Source organism: Meriones unguiculatus, chromosome 21, assembly GCF_030254825.1.
Source record: "Meriones unguiculatus strain TT.TT164.6M chromosome 21, Bangor_MerUng_6.1, whole genome shotgun sequence".
Classification (NCBI taxonomy): domain Eukaryota; kingdom Metazoa; phylum Chordata; class Mammalia; order Rodentia; family Muridae; genus Meriones; species Meriones unguiculatus.
The window spans coordinates 24,891,026-24,910,182 of NC_083368.1; the positions used below are offsets into that span (position 1 = coordinate 24,891,026).

General features: G+C 38.2%; 1 protein-coding gene across 6 annotated transcripts in view; it reads right to left on the reverse strand.

Annotated features, from left to right (window-relative positions):
* Positions 1-19,157, reverse strand: part of Pclo (piccolo presynaptic cytomatrix protein) — a 321,060-nt gene that overhangs the window by 159,503 nt on the left and 142,400 nt on the right. For 5 of the 6 annotated variants that reach the window (XM_060373895.1, XM_060373894.1, XM_060373891.1 and 2 more), the window contains exons 4-5: positions 13,075-13,782; positions 157-5,227 (exon numbers count right to left, since the gene is read on the reverse strand). In XM_060373895.1, the coding sequence (XP_060229878.1) occupies positions 157-5,227; positions 13,075-13,782 (5,779 nt within the window). The remainder of the gene's footprint in view (positions 1-156; positions 5,228-13,074; positions 13,783-19,157) is intronic. The other variant, XM_060373892.1, reaches the window with a different exon arrangement.

Below are 19,157 nucleotides of genomic sequence, written 5' to 3' on the forward strand. Positions count from 1 at the left end.
ATGTACTTTAAAAATACTGCCAAAACATCCAAAGAAAGCAAAAATAAAAAAAAATGTAAATTAAACTAGGGTTGGGATATTTTCATCCTGAAACAAGATGCATAACAGTGTAATGACATTTCTAGGCAGGGTCTATTGCTACATCATCATACTGACCTGTAGACACTCTCCCTGAAGTTAGATCTACTGCTGCATCAGTTCCTCCAGAATAATCAAAAGCATTCTTACTTTTATAGAAAAAATGTCCAGCTTCTGCTAGGTTAGTATCAGACATGGAAGGTTTCATTCCACCAATCCCTCTGTAACCATATGGCCCTGATCTATCATATTGATAGTGGTCATCCCTATAACCAAAACGGTCTTCAGGAAGAGTAGTTGCAGGCTGCTGTGCTGTGCAGCTCCTTCCAAAGGGCAACTTGTAAACCATATCACAACACACAGCTCTTCTTCCTGCCGTCAAATCAACAGGTTTTTCATCATCTTCTATTATTTTGGTCAGCACATTTGAAGTAGAGTCATCCATTGTTACAACAGTTCTATGAGACTTTGATGTGCTGAGATCTACTACTTCTCCATCAGTGATCCCCTGAGATATGGTGCTGTCAGTCCATCCATTTGTGACACCGACAGGAGGCACTGTGACAGGCTTTGTAACAGCCAATGTCACTGCCTGAGCTGAAGGACCTAGTGACAAGTTTATTGGTGCTTCATCTCTAACCATAGGAAAGGTCTGGCCACTAGGTTTCCTGTATGGTGACTCAGTATGTTTTGCTATAGTGAGCTGGAGTGGTGATGCCATTGCATGTTCTATACTCACTTGGCTTTCTGTGCCTGTTGTGTAAATTGTAGTATCTGGGCATGTGACAACGGCCACTGTCTCAGAGTCCGTGGTGATTGGAGTTACTAATGAGGAAGGTGCACTGAGGTTTATGATAGAAGGTTGGATGGCACTGATCTGTCTCCCATAAGATCCATTTGCTGTGGTTTGCCTTTTCACATCCATTGCTGAAGCAGAAAGATCCATACCTTTTTCAGTTGCTTTAGCTTCTGTTTTTGTTATTGTACGTAAATCAATGGCATCACCAATAAGTTGCAATTTCCCATTTTCCTTGTACTGATGCCTATCTAGAGCAAGAGGCTCTGGAGGAATCGGTATGGAAACGCTTCTGGGAGCAACACTTGGGACTGCACTCCTCGTTGTGGAAAATTCAGTTTTTGAACCTTCTGTTGGAAGTAATTGTGTAAGCGGAGTTGGAGCTCCTTGAAATAGAGATGGTGTTGCAACAGGGGCATCAGAAAATGTGCCTAAAGCTCCCGATGCATACACAGTTGGCTGTGAGGAACTTGGAATTTCTATAGCTGTCATAGGAGGAACTATGGAAAACACCGTTTCAAGAGAAACCAGATCTTTTGGGGGTGATCCCAAGGGCCAACTGGTAATGGCTTGAGCAGCAGAAGAATCTGTTGGAGTCCCAGGTTCAGAGGGCAGTGTAATAACCACATAAGTCTCCATGAGAGACTTAGAATATCTTGGTGAGGATTTGTTAGAGTGTGGGGAAAGTGGTGAGGTAGGGGAAGGCAGTTTATAATCTGCTGTAGTCACTAAATTTAAGGACATACTTGAAGTTAAAGATAGACCTGTTGGTTTGGGACATGTATCTGTTGTTTTCTGTGTAGTCACTGGAATCTGAGGAACTGCTGGCTTGGGAGCAATTGGAGGTTTGCTTACCTCTGGTCTATGTGTAAACACAAGTCCAACTGGAACTGAAGAAGGCTTAGGAGGGACAGGAGGGGGTGCAGTGGCACATATTTTGGTTGCAGGTAACCCATTACTCCTCCGAGCAGGTGTGCTCTCTACTGTAGTAATGGCATCAACATGGGTTGTAACAATAGTAGTTGGAGTCACTGGAGCTGCAACTGCCAACTTTTTTTTAGGATAAATGGCTGGCTTAGGTGAAGTTGCTGGGGGTAATGGTGGGGGTGGGGGAGGAGGTGGGGGAGGGGGTGGAGGAGGAGGGGGTGGAGGGGGAGGAGGTGGTTGGGCTGATATGTCCAAAGAAGAACCTCGGAGAAATGGACGAGATTTAGATGAAGGGGTGGAAACAGGAAGACTGCCAGATGGTAACCGATATGTGGACTTTTCTTGAGCAGAGATCTTCCCAGATAAAGAATGTGGAAATACAGGTTGTTCTTTCATTTGAGGGGCTATTACAGAGGAAGGTGTTTGATCTAACCGCATTTCAGGTAGGCTAATTGTTGTTGGTCCAGCCTCAGACTCTTCCCTTTTATCTTTGTAAGCATCCAAAACTTCCAGAATAATTCCATCCCCAGTTTCCTTCCTGTCTGTTATTATATCTTTTTCAGATATAGGTAAGCCAGTGGAAATGCTCTCAGCGTGCAGCCTCTCAGCTTTAGTTTCTACAGATTCTATGATAGAAGGTGCTATACTAGAAAAGGAAATCACAATATGATCAGCATTACTTCTAATTTCTGGTGTAATAGTCCTATCTACAGATACGCTTATATCTTCTGGATAGTCTATAACACTGCCTGGAAAATAAGTTGAAGAAATTTCCTCAGGGTCTTCAAATTTCGTTATCACATCTACTGGCTCTGTATAAACAGTTGTTAGGCTATCCAGGGTAGTAACAGGTGAGGAGCTATCTGTGGTGCAAACAGAAGAAATAGATGATGTGAGAGAAGGTGTGTCAGAAGGTGGTACAGATGTAGCGCTTTCTGAAGGCTCAGAGTAGGTCAATATCAACGATTCATGTGCAATTATTTCTTGAATTTCTCTTGTATAATCAGTTACATATTCATCATCAAGTTCTTCTGCTGAAAAATGCTGGGTTATCTTAACATCTGGGATAGAGAGAGTTGCACTGCTAGTTGAATCTGTCAGAGATGCTCCAGAAAGGATACTTGATGTCAAAGAGGCATCTTGCACCCTGTCAAAGTCCATAGTAGACTCTGCCATATCATCCTCTACAATGGTCTGTATTGGGCTTGATCCATCTGTTACCTGCATCTGTTGTCGCTTCATGAGTTCTTCATAGGCAGTATCAGCATCTAATAGTTTCTTTTCTTCACTGGTAGAAGTCACCATGGTGCCCAGATCTACTATCTCATGGCTTTCTGGAATGATATAAGAGCTTGAGACAATGTCTTCTTGAGGCACCACAGAATGTAAGCTTTCCAACTCATAAAACTCTTTCTGGAGGTCTGTGATTTTCTGCATAGGATCATCATAAATCTGCTCTGGGAGTCTTACTTTTTGCTCTCTTCCTCTCTGCTGCATAAATCCATTTTGTTCATCTTGTCTTGTGAGAAGACTGCCATCTACTGATCCATTATATGTGTCCTCTACTAAAGATTCATAAATGTAGTCCTCTATTAACATACCACCATACAATGGCTCTTTTTCAAACACTTCATCTCGCTCATTTGCAGCTGAAAAAGCTTTATATTTGTGGGGTTTTTGCATCATTTCTTCATAAATCTCCTCAGCACTTTTTAAAGCCTTTTGAACACCTTCTTTCTGCATAGCAGATTGCTCATCTGTTGGTGAGTATAAAGACACAGCTGTGGGCAATTTATAAACTTTTTGAACTTCAATTATTTTCTCAGGGCTTATTTCAAATCCTTCTGGATCTGATTCTATACTAGGTGAGTATTCAGAACAAGAGGACCTGTGGAGCTCCTCCATTTCTGCTGCCTGTCGTAGTTCTTCTGTGGGAGATGCGTCTTCGATGGGAGAGAGATTACTGGGTGGTGTCTTTGGTCGTTCTCTCCTTCTCTGAGCTCGAAGTTCATCTTTGTCTTTTTTCGACTTCTTACTAGAACTCTTTCTTTGTTGCTGCTCTAATTCTCGCTGTTTCTCTTGCTCTTTTAATAATTCCTCTTCCTCTCGCAGTTCTTCTTCCTCAGAAGAATCTTCAATGGTAGGTAAGAGAGGGCCATGCGACCTATGCCGAGCTTTGCGCTGCTGCTTACTTTCTCCTTTTTTGTGACTTGGGCTACTGTCGCTGTCCTCATCAAGGGATGACACTGATGTAGGGGACGTGCCAGGTGTGAAGCTGGATGCATGGAGACTAGAGGACCCCTCTCCTCTAGATCTGTCTTCAGGTGAGTCCGTCAGGCTTTCCATCTCTAATTCGGGCTCTTCATCGAAATACAAAGTTGTCTTTTTCTGAGAGGATTCTGCAGAGTATTTATCTGCTGTTGTGCTGTTAAGTTCTATTGTCTTAAATCGACGTAACCCTCCCCCTCCTGCAACAACAACTTCTTCACTCTCCTGACTTTTGGTTTCTCTGAATTTGAGTTCAGGACTTTCATCAAATGTTTCATCATCCTCGTCATGCCAGGAATGGCGTCTCCCTGCATCATCATCAAAGCTAGTACTACTCTTGCGAGTCAGTCGTCTGTGTTTCCCCGACATGCTTTTACCTTTCCCTTTTGTTTCTTCCCTCTTTTGGCTCTCAGTAACACCCCCAATCTCTTTGAGTTGGCTCCTAATGAATTCATCATCTTCAGAGCCAGAAGCATCCTCATCAGCACTCATCTCTATGATCTGTTTTCGAATGAAGTCCTCCTCTTCCCCTGAACCTTGACTGTCTTCCTGTTTGTACTCATCACTGCTTGACGAGCCAACACTAGTTCTCCGCTTCCTACGTACAACAGGGGAGTTTTCACTTTCACTGCTGTCTTCAATTGAATCATAGGATGCTCTTCTTGGACTCAGATCATCAACCAGCTCAGGCTTTTCTTTATGATCCTTCCTGGAAGGAATACCTTGTTGGCTATCCTTTTTTGAACTTTCTTTCTGTTCCGGACTCTGTTTGACATCCTGTTCTGAAATAGTAATGTCCAGAGTTTCCAATGGAGTCTCAGTTTTCTGCTGATCCTGAGAATGCTCAGGAGACACCTTCTGGGACTGTGTTTTCTTTTCTGATTTTTCACCAACTAGTGTACTTGCCTGAGCTTCCAAAATAGATAGTACTGTACTTTCCAACTTAGCTAAGTCCGAGGGGCTAGAAGGGCTGCTTTCTTGTGAGAAAGAGTCCTTTTTGAGTCCTTTGAGGACGTCTTTTTCATCACTTGGTATGAGGCTTGGGATTTCACCAAGAGAACCTGATATTCCATCAGAAGAATATCCAGTGTCACTCAGACCTTGCGGGCTCTTGGGCTGCTGAGAGCTGGAGGTGTCTGATTTGTCTTCTTCCTTTTCCTGGCAGAGTGGAAAAGATACAGACAAACATATTAGAGCCAAACTAATAATATGGCTTCTCCCTTACTATTAAGAAATAATTAATAATTAAGAAATAATTATGAAAAAAACAACTATGAGATGATAGTTTTAAAAATGTTTGTATGAGAAAAAAATGAGAACAGTTGATATTCACTAACATTGGTTAGTTTTCATTTAACCTAAATTTAAATTACATGTTAATTCTCAATGTCATTTGATTTCCTCCCGTTTATTTTATGATACCCTTTTTCATTTTAATTTCACTTTGCTTCAAATATAGTATCTATATCAGTACATTTACTTTGGGATGAAGTTCAATTTGTTGAAAGAAAAAATGTCTCTCCTTTGCTCTCTTTTTCTTTTCTTCTTCTTGTATGTGTGTGTGTATGTATTCTTTTTCTTTAATTGAAAAACTGTTTTTCAAAGGGGTGGACATTGGAAGTAGGAGAAAACAAGTAACAGGACAGGAGCCTACCGCAGAGGGCCTCTGAAAGACTCTAGCTAGTAGTATATCAAAGCACATGCTGAGACTCATAACCAAACCTTTGGCAGAGTGCAGGGAATCATATGAAAGAATGGGGAGTTAGCATGACCTGGAGAGTACAGGAGCTCCACAAGGATCAAATATATCAGGGCACAGGCGTCTTCTATGAGACTGTTTCAAGGACCATGTATGGATATAACCTAGAACCCCTGCTTGGATATAGCCCATGGTAGCTCAGTATCTAAGTGGGTTTCTTTATTAAGGAGAACAAGGATTATTTCTGACATGAACTCAATGACTGTCTATTTGACACCCCTCCCTCCCCAGGAGGGAGGAGCAGCCTTGCTAGGCCACAGAGAAGGACATTGCAGCCAGTCCTGAAGATACCTGATAAGCTAGGGTAAGATCGAAGTGGGGGAGGACCTCCCCTATCAGTGGACTTGGAAGGGGGCAGGGAGGAGATGAGGGAGGTAAGGTGGAATTGGGAGGGAAAGAAGGAGGGGGCTATGGCTGGGCACAAAGTGAATGACCCGTGATTAATATGAAAATAAAAATTTTAAAAAGGAAAACTGTTTTTCATATAATATATCCTGATTATGGTTTTCCCTCCTCTAAATCCTCTGTGCTTACATCAACTTGACACAAGCTAGAGTTATCTGAAAGGAGGAACCTCAGTTGAAAAAAAATGCCTTTATATCAACCTGCTGTAACACATACTCTTAATTAGTGATTGCCCATCCATTTACCTGTACCATCCCTGGGATGACGATCTTGGGCTCCATAAGAAAGCAGGCTGAGCAATCAAAAAGTTTTCCTGAATGGACTTCGCTGTCGCATCACATCCCTCATAACGCCATTGGGCAGTTTGTTTATTAAACACAATATACTCTCCATATTTCTTTAGTTAATGCCATCCACCCAACAGAGTAAACACCATGGTATGGGGAAAAAGCAATCAAAATCTGGTCTTTCAGAATTTAAATATGATAACACTGCTTTTATACTTTATTAGTGCCTCCAGATATGGTAAGGCCCAATGATGTTATAAAATTTCATACATGTGAAGGTAAAGTAAAATTATTGTTTGGAACAATTACTGAACAAAATAAAAGAGACACTATAGTCTTATAATATGGATTTTGAAATCTATCCTGACATTTTTACAAAAATAAGATTAAGAACCAAATGCGTAGAATGTGATAAAAAGAAGTATTTATGAAATGCTAACACACAATACTAAAATAGTTTCCCTACACTTGCCTGTGTATTACTTTCCTCTGTCCCATGCTGCTTCATTCCTCTGTGCTATACTCTACCTAATCATCCCTTCTGGTCCTGTCTCTCTCTCACATGCTTCACGTGTTTTAATCACTATATTTCTGTGGCCCTGGTGCTGTTCTGATGACTATTCTGTATCAAGGGGTAGCAAATCTATAGCATGTTCCTTCTATGGACTTGCTGCCCAAGACAATATGTTAAGAGTGGTTGATAAGGAACCAATGAGTTGCTTCTAATGCATCTCACTGGTAGATTCAAAGAGAGCCATGTTCATTTACCAAGACACACTGATAAAGTTTATAACTTTATAGCTTTAAAATTCATAATGTTAATTTTTCTCTCACTAACTAGATTTTGGTCTGAATCCCCTCACAGCGTAATGTACCTAACTAATTAACTACATAGTTCAGTTGTGAAATATCAGATCACTCATTAATCAGGTTCTTTGCTTCACTGATATAAGGCACTTACAAATTAATCTTTATTACTGCCATTAATCATTTTTAAAAAGGAATTTTACATATCCGAACTTGGCATCCATTTACCTTTCTTGTAGTTGACTGGTTCTTAACACTGCTTCATTAATAACACTTATTAGAAGGGAAAGTTAGATGCAAATTAGTCTATATCCTAATCTTGTTTTCCCTAATTATTGATCTTCAAAATGGTCACTTGAAGTAGCACAAAGTAGGATATGGTCAAAGGATTCATTTGAAATCACCGTAATGTAGACTATTTTCTCACTGATTTCTCATTACTGCAGACTAAAATATTGGAAAGAAATTATTATTTCCAAAGAAATTAATTAATTGATTGAAATAATACTTGGAGATACAGATATAACAAATATTTTTGTGTAAGATGTAGCTCACATACAGGTATATAAAATATAACTAATCTTAAAAATATTTATTTTTATATGAATAATTGGAAAATTGACATTTTTATTATCTGTTCCACATTTTTACATTTAATACCATTTAGAACAACCTTTGAAATTCTAAATGAGAATAAAATTTCAGTTAGGTTCCTCTTGAATATAAATTTTATATCTTTGATGTAATCAGGTAGAGAGAAGAGTGATGCTATAGGCAGAGTTGTTAAAACAACAATGTTATTTTTTATTCCCTGAAAGAAAACATTTTCTGTTTTTAATAATTTAACCTTCCATTTCATTACACTGGCTTATATTATACTGCATGTTTTTCATGCATAAAATGTTAGCAACTTGTGTTTGCTAATATATGCATTTAAAACAACTAAAAATTTCAGGGACTAAACTTCATTTTTTTTAAATTACTAATCAACATCAGGGATTGGAGAATCCCCTTTTCTGTGAGCATCTCATTGTCTTTTCTTGGACAGTAGGCCAGCCATAGATAAAGCAGTGACGAGTTAGTACCATTTGAAACTCCTGTAATGGTGATAAACTTTGTGGGGTACTAGTGGGAGGAAATGCTCAAAAAAAAAAAAAAGTAACATATGCTCTGTCAAATATGTCTGTGCTCTTTCCACAAAAGTTGAACCCAGTAGCCTTCCACATTGAAAGAAAATAAAAGTTTCTGAAAATTTTAAGAGTTAAGAACTGAGATTTAGCATACAAATAAAAATGTGCAAAAATAGGTAATAGTAAGTGCTTAGTTAATTTTTCTAAACTTGATTTTAAATGAACTAAAAGAATACAGGGGTTATCTGTAATAATTTGTAGAAAGTTTATCTCAAGATAGACTGAATATATGAATATCTAAATCACCCCAATGAAGACTGAGTCCAGAAAACTGAACCCAAGAAAAGATAAAGTAGTTTACCAGAACACTTGTTAATTTTTCGCTCTGATTCTACAGGCACAATACAGTGCAGGCATTGTAGTCAATGTCCATAAATAACTTCAATATTAACCTTTCAATTATTTTAAACAAAAACCAAGGTCTATACTAAAATCAATGTTAATTTTAGTTTCCATCTTGAAGATTTTAGTTTTTCTGTACAATATATGAAATAAAGACTTCAAAAGTTTTCTGTTTGGGTAAGTAGGTAAAAAGGCAGAGTTTTATAGTAACACAATTTAAAAAGTATGAATCTTCAAAATATATTCTTTTCAAATTTACTTAATAAATACATTTTTAAAAATTTGAATAAACAAAATCATGTAGTGACAAAGAAATATAAACAACACAGTATTAAAACTGGCAAATTGATAAATGAATATAAAATAGTAAAAATATTTAAGCCGTCAAAGTTATACAAAAGATTGTGCCAAAAGTTACAAAAAGAGATGAGTAAGGAAAGATAATTTTTCAGAAGTGTCCCAGGAGAAAAGTCATCACAGGTTGCGGTTGCAAGCAGAGGCTTTATATTCAGAACTACTGTATTAAAATCCTCATTTGCTGTTTTCCTCCAAGTACACTTGTATTTGGAGTATAAATTCTGATTTCCCTATTTTTAAAACAGCCATAATGTTTATATGATCAGTATTTGTGTAGCTTAGATAGAAAGAAAAAAATGTAAAGTGCCTAGAATATGGTAAGAGGTGATTGAGGAGTATGACTTGGATTTTAAAATGGCAGTTATAAAAACGAGCCAATCTAGGGAGATATTGACTTTCAGTCATCGAGTGAGGGGAGCTCATCAAAGGAACAGCAACTCCTGTGGGGCTCCTGTGATGGGCCTGCGGGGAAGGGGCTGCAGTGTGTACAACAAGACCCAGAACAGTTCACAGGGGAGAAAACAATATGTGCCTGAGCATCACATGGAAGTGTCTGTAGTCTTGATTTCTCACTAGCAGAAGATGGCAAGGGCTGCAGGAAAGTTATAATGAAGCCACATGTCACAGGGTGGAAAAGCCAAGCTGAGTACTTAGGCAGGACTACCCACTGTTGAGTGTAGATAGCCTGTCCTCTATGTAAAACCCCAAGGCAGGAAAAAAAATTAGAGTGTTGATGATATATGATACACATCATATATGTAAAGATAAAAGAAAAAGTGTATATTTTCCCTGATTTTTACTTTAAGGTATATCATGAGTAGCCTTCTGAACTAATCTTTATGGCTATTTATTGTTCTTCATTGTAGTCTTCTCTTGCTCTTGAGATTAGAGGGATGCAACTAGATGGATATTATTTCTTCCTTATAGAACTGTTTGAGTTGTAATGAACATACATAATTTTTGTAACTAGGATTATCTAATAAAGTTTAAAAATTTGGGAGTGTACAAAAAAGGCTTATTGTTGGGTAAGGAAGAAATATGGCTTGTATTACATAGTTTCTGCTAACCACATTTTCTACAGTCAGTAAGTAGCAGGCATAACAATAGCACATACAAGCAACGGTCATGTGCTTAGAAAATTTATAATGCAAAGAAGTGACAAGGATATCACCAGGGAACTGACACTTGCATATTGCTACAAGCATTTGTTACGCAAGATGAAACAATGGTAAGTTAAATGAGATGCAAAATGAAGTAAGCAAAAAATGTTTGGAAGTGACAGGAAAAGTTGATGGAATAAACATCTATAACCATTATGAAAATAAATTCAGGAGCTCAAGGAAGCAATAAGTAGAGGGATGTCCTTATCATCAATAATGGTATGGATATATCCAAAAGAGGCTCAAGTACACAAAAAGAAAATTTGCTCAACCATGTTTGTAGCAGCTTTATTTGTAATAGCCAGAAGCTGGAAACAGCCCAGATGCCCCTTCAACTGAAGAATGGATGCAGAAATTGTGGTACATCTATACAATGGAGTATTACTCAGCAATGAAAAATAAGGAAATCATGAAATTTCCAGGTGGGACCTGGAAAGGATCATCCTGAGTGAGTTGTCCCAGAAGCAAAAAGACACACATGGTATATACTCACTCATATAAACATACAACATAGGATAAACCCACTAAAATCAGTACATCTAAACAAACTAAGCAAAAGAGAGGACCCTAACTGAAATGCTCAATCCCCATCCTGAAAGGCAAAGAGGATGGACATCAGAAGAAGAAGAAAACAGGAAACAATCTAGGAACCTGCCACAGAGGGCCTCTGAAAGCCTCTGCCCTGCAGACTATCAAAGCAGATGCTGAGCCTGATGGCCAACTGTTGGGCAGAGTGAATGGAATTTTATGTAAGAAGTGGGAAATAGCAAGAGCTGGAGAGGACAGGAACTCCACAAGGAGAGCAACAGAACAAGAAAATTTGAACACAGGGAACTTCCCAGAGACTCATACTCCAACCAAGGACTATTCATGGAGATAACCTAGAACCCCTGCACAGATGTAAACCATGGCAGTTCAGTGTCCAAGTGGGTTACATAGTAATGGGAAGAGGGACTGCCTCTGACAGAATCTGATTGGACTGCTCTTTGATCACCTCCCCCTGAGGGGGGAGCAGCCTTACCAGGCCACAGAAGAAGACAATGCAGCCATTCCTGATGTGATCTGATAGACTAAGATCAGAAGGAAGGAGAGGAGAACCTCCCCTATCAGTGGACTTGGGGAGGTGCATGCATGCAGAAAGTGGAGGAAGGGTGGGATCAGGAGGGGAGGAGAGAGGGGCTTATGGGGGATACAAAATGAATAAAATGTAATTAATAATAATAATAATAATAAAGAAAAAATAATGGTATGGAGGACACAGGCAGGGAAAAAAAGGAACCTCCCTTGCATCAGATCAGTGCCTAGAAGACAAGAGGCAGGTAAATGATGGTGTCACTATTCCAGAAAGAGAAAAGGAGGGACAGGTTCTCTAGAAAAATGAGTAAAAGTCAAACATGTTGAGCATGAATTTACAGTGAGGTTTTAAGAGGAACTATCTACTTTGGTACATGAAAACAGAGTTCTGAAATTAAAATATAGAGACTTATGTGAATTTAAGGGTTATTCATGTGACTCCTCTTGATAGAAAAGAAAGAAAAACCAAAACAACAACAACATGGAGACTGGCAAAAAAAAAAAAAAAAATCCTGGAAATGGCAAATGCAGAACCCACAAAAGATGATCAGAAAGAGAAAGACAGAAAAAAGAGTGGAGATGGGTTAGCAGCCATGTGTCAAATCATAAACAATAGCAAACTCCCACAATCTGATTGAAGGTTGCAATTCTAATTTCTACTCAGAATTTTAAAAGTTATACAAGTAGGTTTTATATGGATCATTGATGTCCTCTATGAATTAAAATTATTTAATTAGATATAAGATACTTTACAGATTTCTAGGCAGCTTCTGCTTTCCTTCCTAAGTATATATACATACACACATCTATGGAACAATAAAAAAAAAATCAAACAAAAAGATCCCATCAGTTTAAGAGGAAGTTAAGTGTATAAAGGAGGCTGAAAGGGATTGGAGGGAACAGATATAGGAAGGTGAAAAGAAAAAGAGGAAGGTGGTATAATTAGACTAATTAAAATTATTATACTTTGAAAAATTAGAGCTCATTTAAGGGGCAGAATGGCTAATGCAAATATTTCTTAAGATAGGGAATTTTGAAAATTCTCGCTTAAGGGAAAATATTTTAGAGTACATGTAGAGTATAACTAACCCTCTCATGTTAAACAGATGACAAACTAAATTATGAGAAACACTAGGATTAACTGTGAATATATGAAATTACTTTCATTCTGAATTTTGACCACACCTCTCTTGTATGGATATTTTTGTTGCTGATCACAGCTTAGAAGTCTATGTAAAGGAAAAGCAAAAGAAAACAAGCAATAATAAAAAGCTCCTTGGCTCTTACAAAACCAAAGAGCCTAATGATACATGGTTTTAGGTAAAGAGAAATACTGATTTATATGTCCATTGTATGTTACAAAAAAAATTAATAATAACATGGAACTACAGGAAACCTTTCCATTTTTCTATATGATTTAGAAAAATTTACAATTATTCTCTATGAAATTTGATTAAGGTATCAAAATGCCTTTTCTTTTAATTTAAGTGAAGAAAAGTTAGAGTTCTCTGCAAAGCAATTCACAGTTTAAAGGTTTTATGTCTGTCCTGTCCTTGATCATCTCAGGTACTAAGTAAATCTACTGTAGTGTGTATGCAAGACTGTAAGAGTAGGAACAACTTACTGTCCGTACTTTGCTGGGCTCCACGTGGTCATAACTTGCACTGCCTTCTGCCTGAGGCTCCTTCACTGCTTTGCTTTCCTTCTCTCCTTCCTTTGGCAAAGTCTCAGGTGTGACACTTCGCAGTCCTTCAACTTTGGTCTCTGGCTGCCCCTCTTCTACCTTTGCAGCCACTCTGCCTGTAGGCTTTTCTTCTGGAACTTGTACAGGAGCTTTAAGCATATCACGTTTCTCTTCCCCCTCTGAGGTCAACGGCTTTACTTCTGGGGGTAACTTCTCATCTTCGGAGGCTGGCTTCTTTTCTTCAATCGGTGGCGTTTCTTCAGCAGGTGGCTTCTTTTCTTTTTTGTCTTCAGGTAGCTGTTTTTCTTCTTCAGAAGTTGGTTTCTTTTCCTGCAGGGCTGAAACTTTGCTTTTGTCTACTTTACTCTCCTCTGGTTTTTGATCTAGGGTGACAACTGGAGGGGTTTTCTCAATTGATGCTGTTTCTTTTTCTGGGATCAGTTTTTCAGTTTCTATTTTTACTTCTGTTTCTTTCTTTTGGCCTTTTACATGGGTGCCTGTGGGTGCTTTCTGAGACGATGTTTCTGCAGGGCCAGGTACAGGGGATACTTTGGATCCTGATGATGCAGGTGGCATTTTGCCCATATCTCCAAGTTGTCCAGACAGTGCCCTCTGTGTCTGGCAGTTTAAACAAAGCCACTCTTGAACCTGCAGAACAAACAGCAACAAAAAAGATTAGGAGTATTGCAGAGTTTCTATTCTAGTGCATTAGTCAAGATGAAAGTTGAAAAGGGATGTAAGCTGCTACAAACATGGCTGAGCAAATGTCCTTGTGTACTTGAGCCCCTTTTGGATATATGCCTAGGAGTGGCATGGCTGGATCTTGAGGAAGTGCTATTCCTAATTGTCTGAGGAAGCACCAGACTGATTTCCAAAGTGGTTGTACAAGTTTACACTCCCACCAGCAGTGGAGGAAGGCTCTCCTTTGTCCACAACCTCTCCAGCATGTTTTGTCACTTGAGTTTTTGATATTAACCATTCTGATGGGTGTAAGGTGAAATCTCAGGGTCGTTTTGATTTGCATTTCCCTGTAGCAGCTTTATTTGTAATAGCCAAAACCTGGAAATAACCCAGATGTCCTTCAATTGAGGAATGGATACAGCAATTGTGGGACATTTACAAAGTGGAATGCTACTCAGAAATTAAAAACAAGGAAATCATGAAATTTGCAGGCAAATGGTGTGAACTAGAAAAGATCTTCCTGAGTGAGGTATCCAAGAAGCAGAAAAGCACACATAGTATATACTCACTTATAAGTGGATATTAGACATATAATATAGCACACTCAGACTAAAATCTATACACCTAAAGAAGCTAAGCAAGAAGGATGACCCTGGGTAAGATGATCAATCCTTATTCAGAAAGGCAAATGGGACAGACCTCCAAAGAGGAAGAAAACAGGGAACAGGACAGCAGCCTACCACAGTGGGCCTCTGAAAGACTCTACCCAACAAAGTATCAAAACAGATGCTGAGACACATAGACAAAATTTGGGCAGAGTGCAGGAAAACTAATGAAAGAAGGGGAGATAGAAAGACCTGGAGGGGACAGGAGTTCTACAAGGAGAACAACAGAAGCAAGAAATCTGGGCAAAGGGGTCTTTTCTGAGACTGATAATCCAATCAAGGACCATGCATGGAGATAACCTAGAACCCCTACTCAGACATAGCCAATGGCAGCTCAGCATCTAAGTGGTAGCCCTAGTAATGGGAACAGGGACTGTCTCTGACATGAACTCAGTGGTTGGCTCTTTGGTCACCTCCCCAAATAGGAGGCCTTACCAGGCCACAAAGGAAGACAATGCAGACATTCCTGATAAAACCTGATAGGCTAGGGTCAGATGGAAGTGGAGGAGGACCTCCCCTATCAATGGACTTGGAGAGGGGCAGGGAGGAGATGAGGGAGGGAGGGTGGAATTTGGGAGGCAATGAGGGAGGGGCTACAGCTCCCTCCCATTTATTACAAAGTAAATAAACTGTAATTAATATAAAAAATAAAGAATTGTTTTCAAAAATATAAAATAAGATTCATATATATATGTATATATACATATATACATATATATATATATATGAAGGACCCAGGGAAATACTCATTTGGGGGTTTTGGGTGGAAAGGAATCTGTAAATTTGAAAGAAAATTATTCCATGCCTAGTGTGTTCAAAATTATTCCATGCCTAGTGTGTTCATTTCCATCATAAATTTATTCTTATACACTTATATTTCATAATAATTTTCATTTTGTTCAAAATTAAGCAGAGATTATTTGAATTTAGTTTTCCAACTCTTTATCTCTTTGTATCAACCAAATAAAATTCCACAGAGTACAGTAGATTTTTTTTTAAAAATTCTCTATCTTCTGTGGCCTGGTATGGCTGCTTCCCCCTAAGGGGTAGGTGATCAAAGAGCAGGCCAATCAGTTCATGTCAGAGACAGTCCCTGTTCCCATTACTATGGAACCCACTTGGAAGAGGAAGACAATGCAGACACTCCTGGTGAAACCTAATAGACTAGGATCAGAAGGAAAGAAAAGAAGACCTCCCATATCAGTGGACTTGGGGAGGGGCATGCTTGAAGAAGGGGGAGGAAGGGAAGGATTGGGAGGGGAGGTGGGAGGGAGCTACAGAGGGACTACAAAGTGAATAAAGTGTAATTAATAAAAAAATTTAAAAAATTATCTTCTTTCTAGTTAATAAAATCATTCCATTTTAAATACTAATCACATGTATTCCTCAGTTAAGGCAGGAAAGATCATAGTTCCTACTGTTTGGCATGTTTTGCAAAAACGTATTCAGATTTTCTGCCTGAGATGTTTCCTTATGTGATTGCTGCTCAGTATATAGCAGGTTGTCTCTCTTCAGCAGATCACCTTAGGTGGTACTCAGCTATATGCTTTCCAGTATTAGCATAGCACTGGGTGAAGAAACGAGGACCCTTCCCCCCCCAATCCTGAGAAACTGTCAGCTCACTGTTTTGAAATCTAAGGTAGAAAACTATTCTCTGAAAAAAAAGCACATGAAAACTGATCACACAGGGGGCAGATGCAAACGTGATGGCAGGAACTCTCCTTGACTTTTGAATTTTCTGTTTTGTCCTCCATTATATCTATTTTAATATAAGACATTAAAGCTGTGCATGTTACTTCTAATTAATGCTATTTAATTTGTATTTATTATGCAAGGAACAAGGTGGGAAGTTCCTATAAATAAGTCTGCCTGCTTTTTTATGTTGCATTGTCTCCAGATAAATTTAATTTCAAGTTACTTTTCATATTGGCTCCTCTCTCCAGGTGTTTGGATTAAATTTCTTACAGAAAAACCACTTACTGTTGTAGAATACTATTAGAGAAAAGTTTCATTTTGTCCCCTGCTTTCTGTTTTTTAGAGATGGTGCTTAATATATTTGACAATTTTTTAATCTGTAAGGAGTTATGGATCCTTAACTTCTTATCAAAGTACAAAGGTGAAAACCTATGGTTAAGTTTAGTAAGGCCTGTCTGTAAAGCATTAGGATATATTTGGGTCCCTTTGCTTTGGTGTGATACCTCAAGATCATCTTTCTTTTTTTTTTTGTTCTTTTCGTCCTTTTCCTTTATTTCTCTGTTCTTTATTCCTTACTTCCTCCCTCCCTCCCTCCCTCCTTCCCTCCCTTCCTTCCTTCCTTCCTTTCTTCCTTCCTTCCCTTCTTTCCTTCCCTTCCTTCCTTCCTTCCTTCCTTCCTTCCTTCCTTCCTTCCTTCCTTCTTTACTTCCTTTCTTCCTTCCTTCCTTCCTTCCTTCCTTCCCTCCTTCCCTTCTTTCCTTCCTTTTCTTCTTTCTTTTAAGATAGGGTTTCTCTGTGTAGCCCTGCCTGCCTCTCAGTAGACAAGGCTGACCTCAAACTCAGAAAATCTACCTGCCTCTGCCTCCCAAGTGCTCGGATTAAACGCATCACCATCATCTGGTGATGTACCAATATACGTTTCTGTGAAAGCATCTCTGGTGTGAAGCACAGTTTTACAAAACAGCTATGTCTATAAGTTGTGGGAAAGAAGCTGACTTTATCACTTGTCAAACAGAGAGTGCCTCATCTCTGCACTGAATAGTCCCCCAAAATAATACCTGAGAACATCAATCTTTATCTGTACTACAGTTCAAAAAACCATGACTTGATTGAAATACATCTTAAGATTTTTCATTATTCATATTTTGAGGTTGACATTAAAAAAAAAACAGCAGACAAAAAAAAGCAGTGTCAGTGCTGTTTTGTCACAAGAATTCTAAAAATCACATGCAGGTGAATACTAAGCATTCTTATCAGGACATTTCCTTATGTAAATGAGATGGGGACTTTTAATCTAGCAGGAAAGTGGTTTTAATTCTATTGGAAAGTTTTGTCTATTATGTAATTCTGATTATATTTTGTGAAATTACTTTTAGTTAGTTGTCATATATTGAGTATATGATAAGTACATATGGAAAACCATGTACCACAGACTACATGGCTTTTGTTAAAAGGACCTGCATTGAAAAAATGAAGCACATTGGTATTTGGGAGAGAGTATACTCAGTATTTTCATAACTTTTGGAATATAGGTAAAAGGGTTCATACTGCACAGTATATGCATCTAATCTTATTATATGAAATAAAACACTTCATTTCCTCAATTTACAGTATTTTTGGTAAAGTTATAAAGCAGTGGTGACTATACCACCAGCGTCTGTCATGTGAACAGGATAAGGTATAGTGCTAAGAGATAACAGCTAGCTACAATCCCTGAAAGCTACAACTGCTCTGAGCTTGCGAGATGTACTGGCACAAAAGTAGAACAAATGCTACAGGAGGTAACCTCCTGTTTTTTCATTGGATTTATGTCACGCTCTGCAAGATGGATTTTATATCTGACAGTGTTAACGAGACCAAGAACCTGAGGCTAAATAAGTCAGGGAACTCTACTGTAATCATTCTGTTAAGTCAGCATAACAATAAAATAATTCCTAATGACATCTTGTCATACCTATAAATAAATGCTCTTCTCAACTCTCCTCAGAGAAGCTTCGCCTTACTGCAATTAACACTGAAATCCACAAATGAACAATGTGCAGCGAGTACAAGAGTTTAGAATTTTTAACCCTGTATTCAGTAACTGCATCACAATTCTGAAACCAGAGCTCAAGAGCAGAAGATGGGTTGAAAAGATTTTAAGAACCACAGTGATTGGATGAATTCAAGGAAACAGCATTTTTCTAGATGCAACAGGGCAAATGCACATAGAAAATCACATAGACTATGACAACAGTCACAAGACCTGCACAAACTGAAGTCAGACTAAGTGCCATCACAGAAGAGAGGAATAAATTCCTACACCTACCCAAGACACTGTGCATGATGCATAGATGGTAAGAAAAGAAAATTCAGTTTTTTCCCATGGAGTGACAAGTCATATTCCTTTATTTTTATGCATTTTGCAGATTTTAATGCTCTTTCTAAGGATACTTATTAGTGCTACTGGAAAAAACTATAATAAAAGATTTTAATCTATGCAATTATTAAATATAACATAATCAGAAGCCTCCATATTATGAAAATAATCACCTACTTATTTACTTCTATAACATAAAGTTATTAGAATATAAAATACATATCCAAGTGTGAAAATTCTGATAAATATGAAGTGTATAAAAATAAATATGCTGATCACACAAAACTCAAACACATTCAATTGTAAGCTAGAACAAGTTATTAAAATTCATTTAACATCAAATCATCAAAGCTTGTTCAAAACAAAACAACATGCCAAAAATCCATTAATCTTAAGAGGGGAGAAGGAAATGAATAAAAATAAAAAAAAAAAGAAACAGAAAAAAGACTCTGCTGTGCTACTCAGCATTTTCCATCAATAAGTAATTTGTTTTATGTAAGATTTCAGCTGTAACTATAGCAACAATATCATTAAATAAAATCTCAGAATTCAGGGATGCCTATTTTCTTTTTTAAGTGTCTTTTTGAAGCATGAATATAAGACCTGAAGCAGGTTAAAAATTT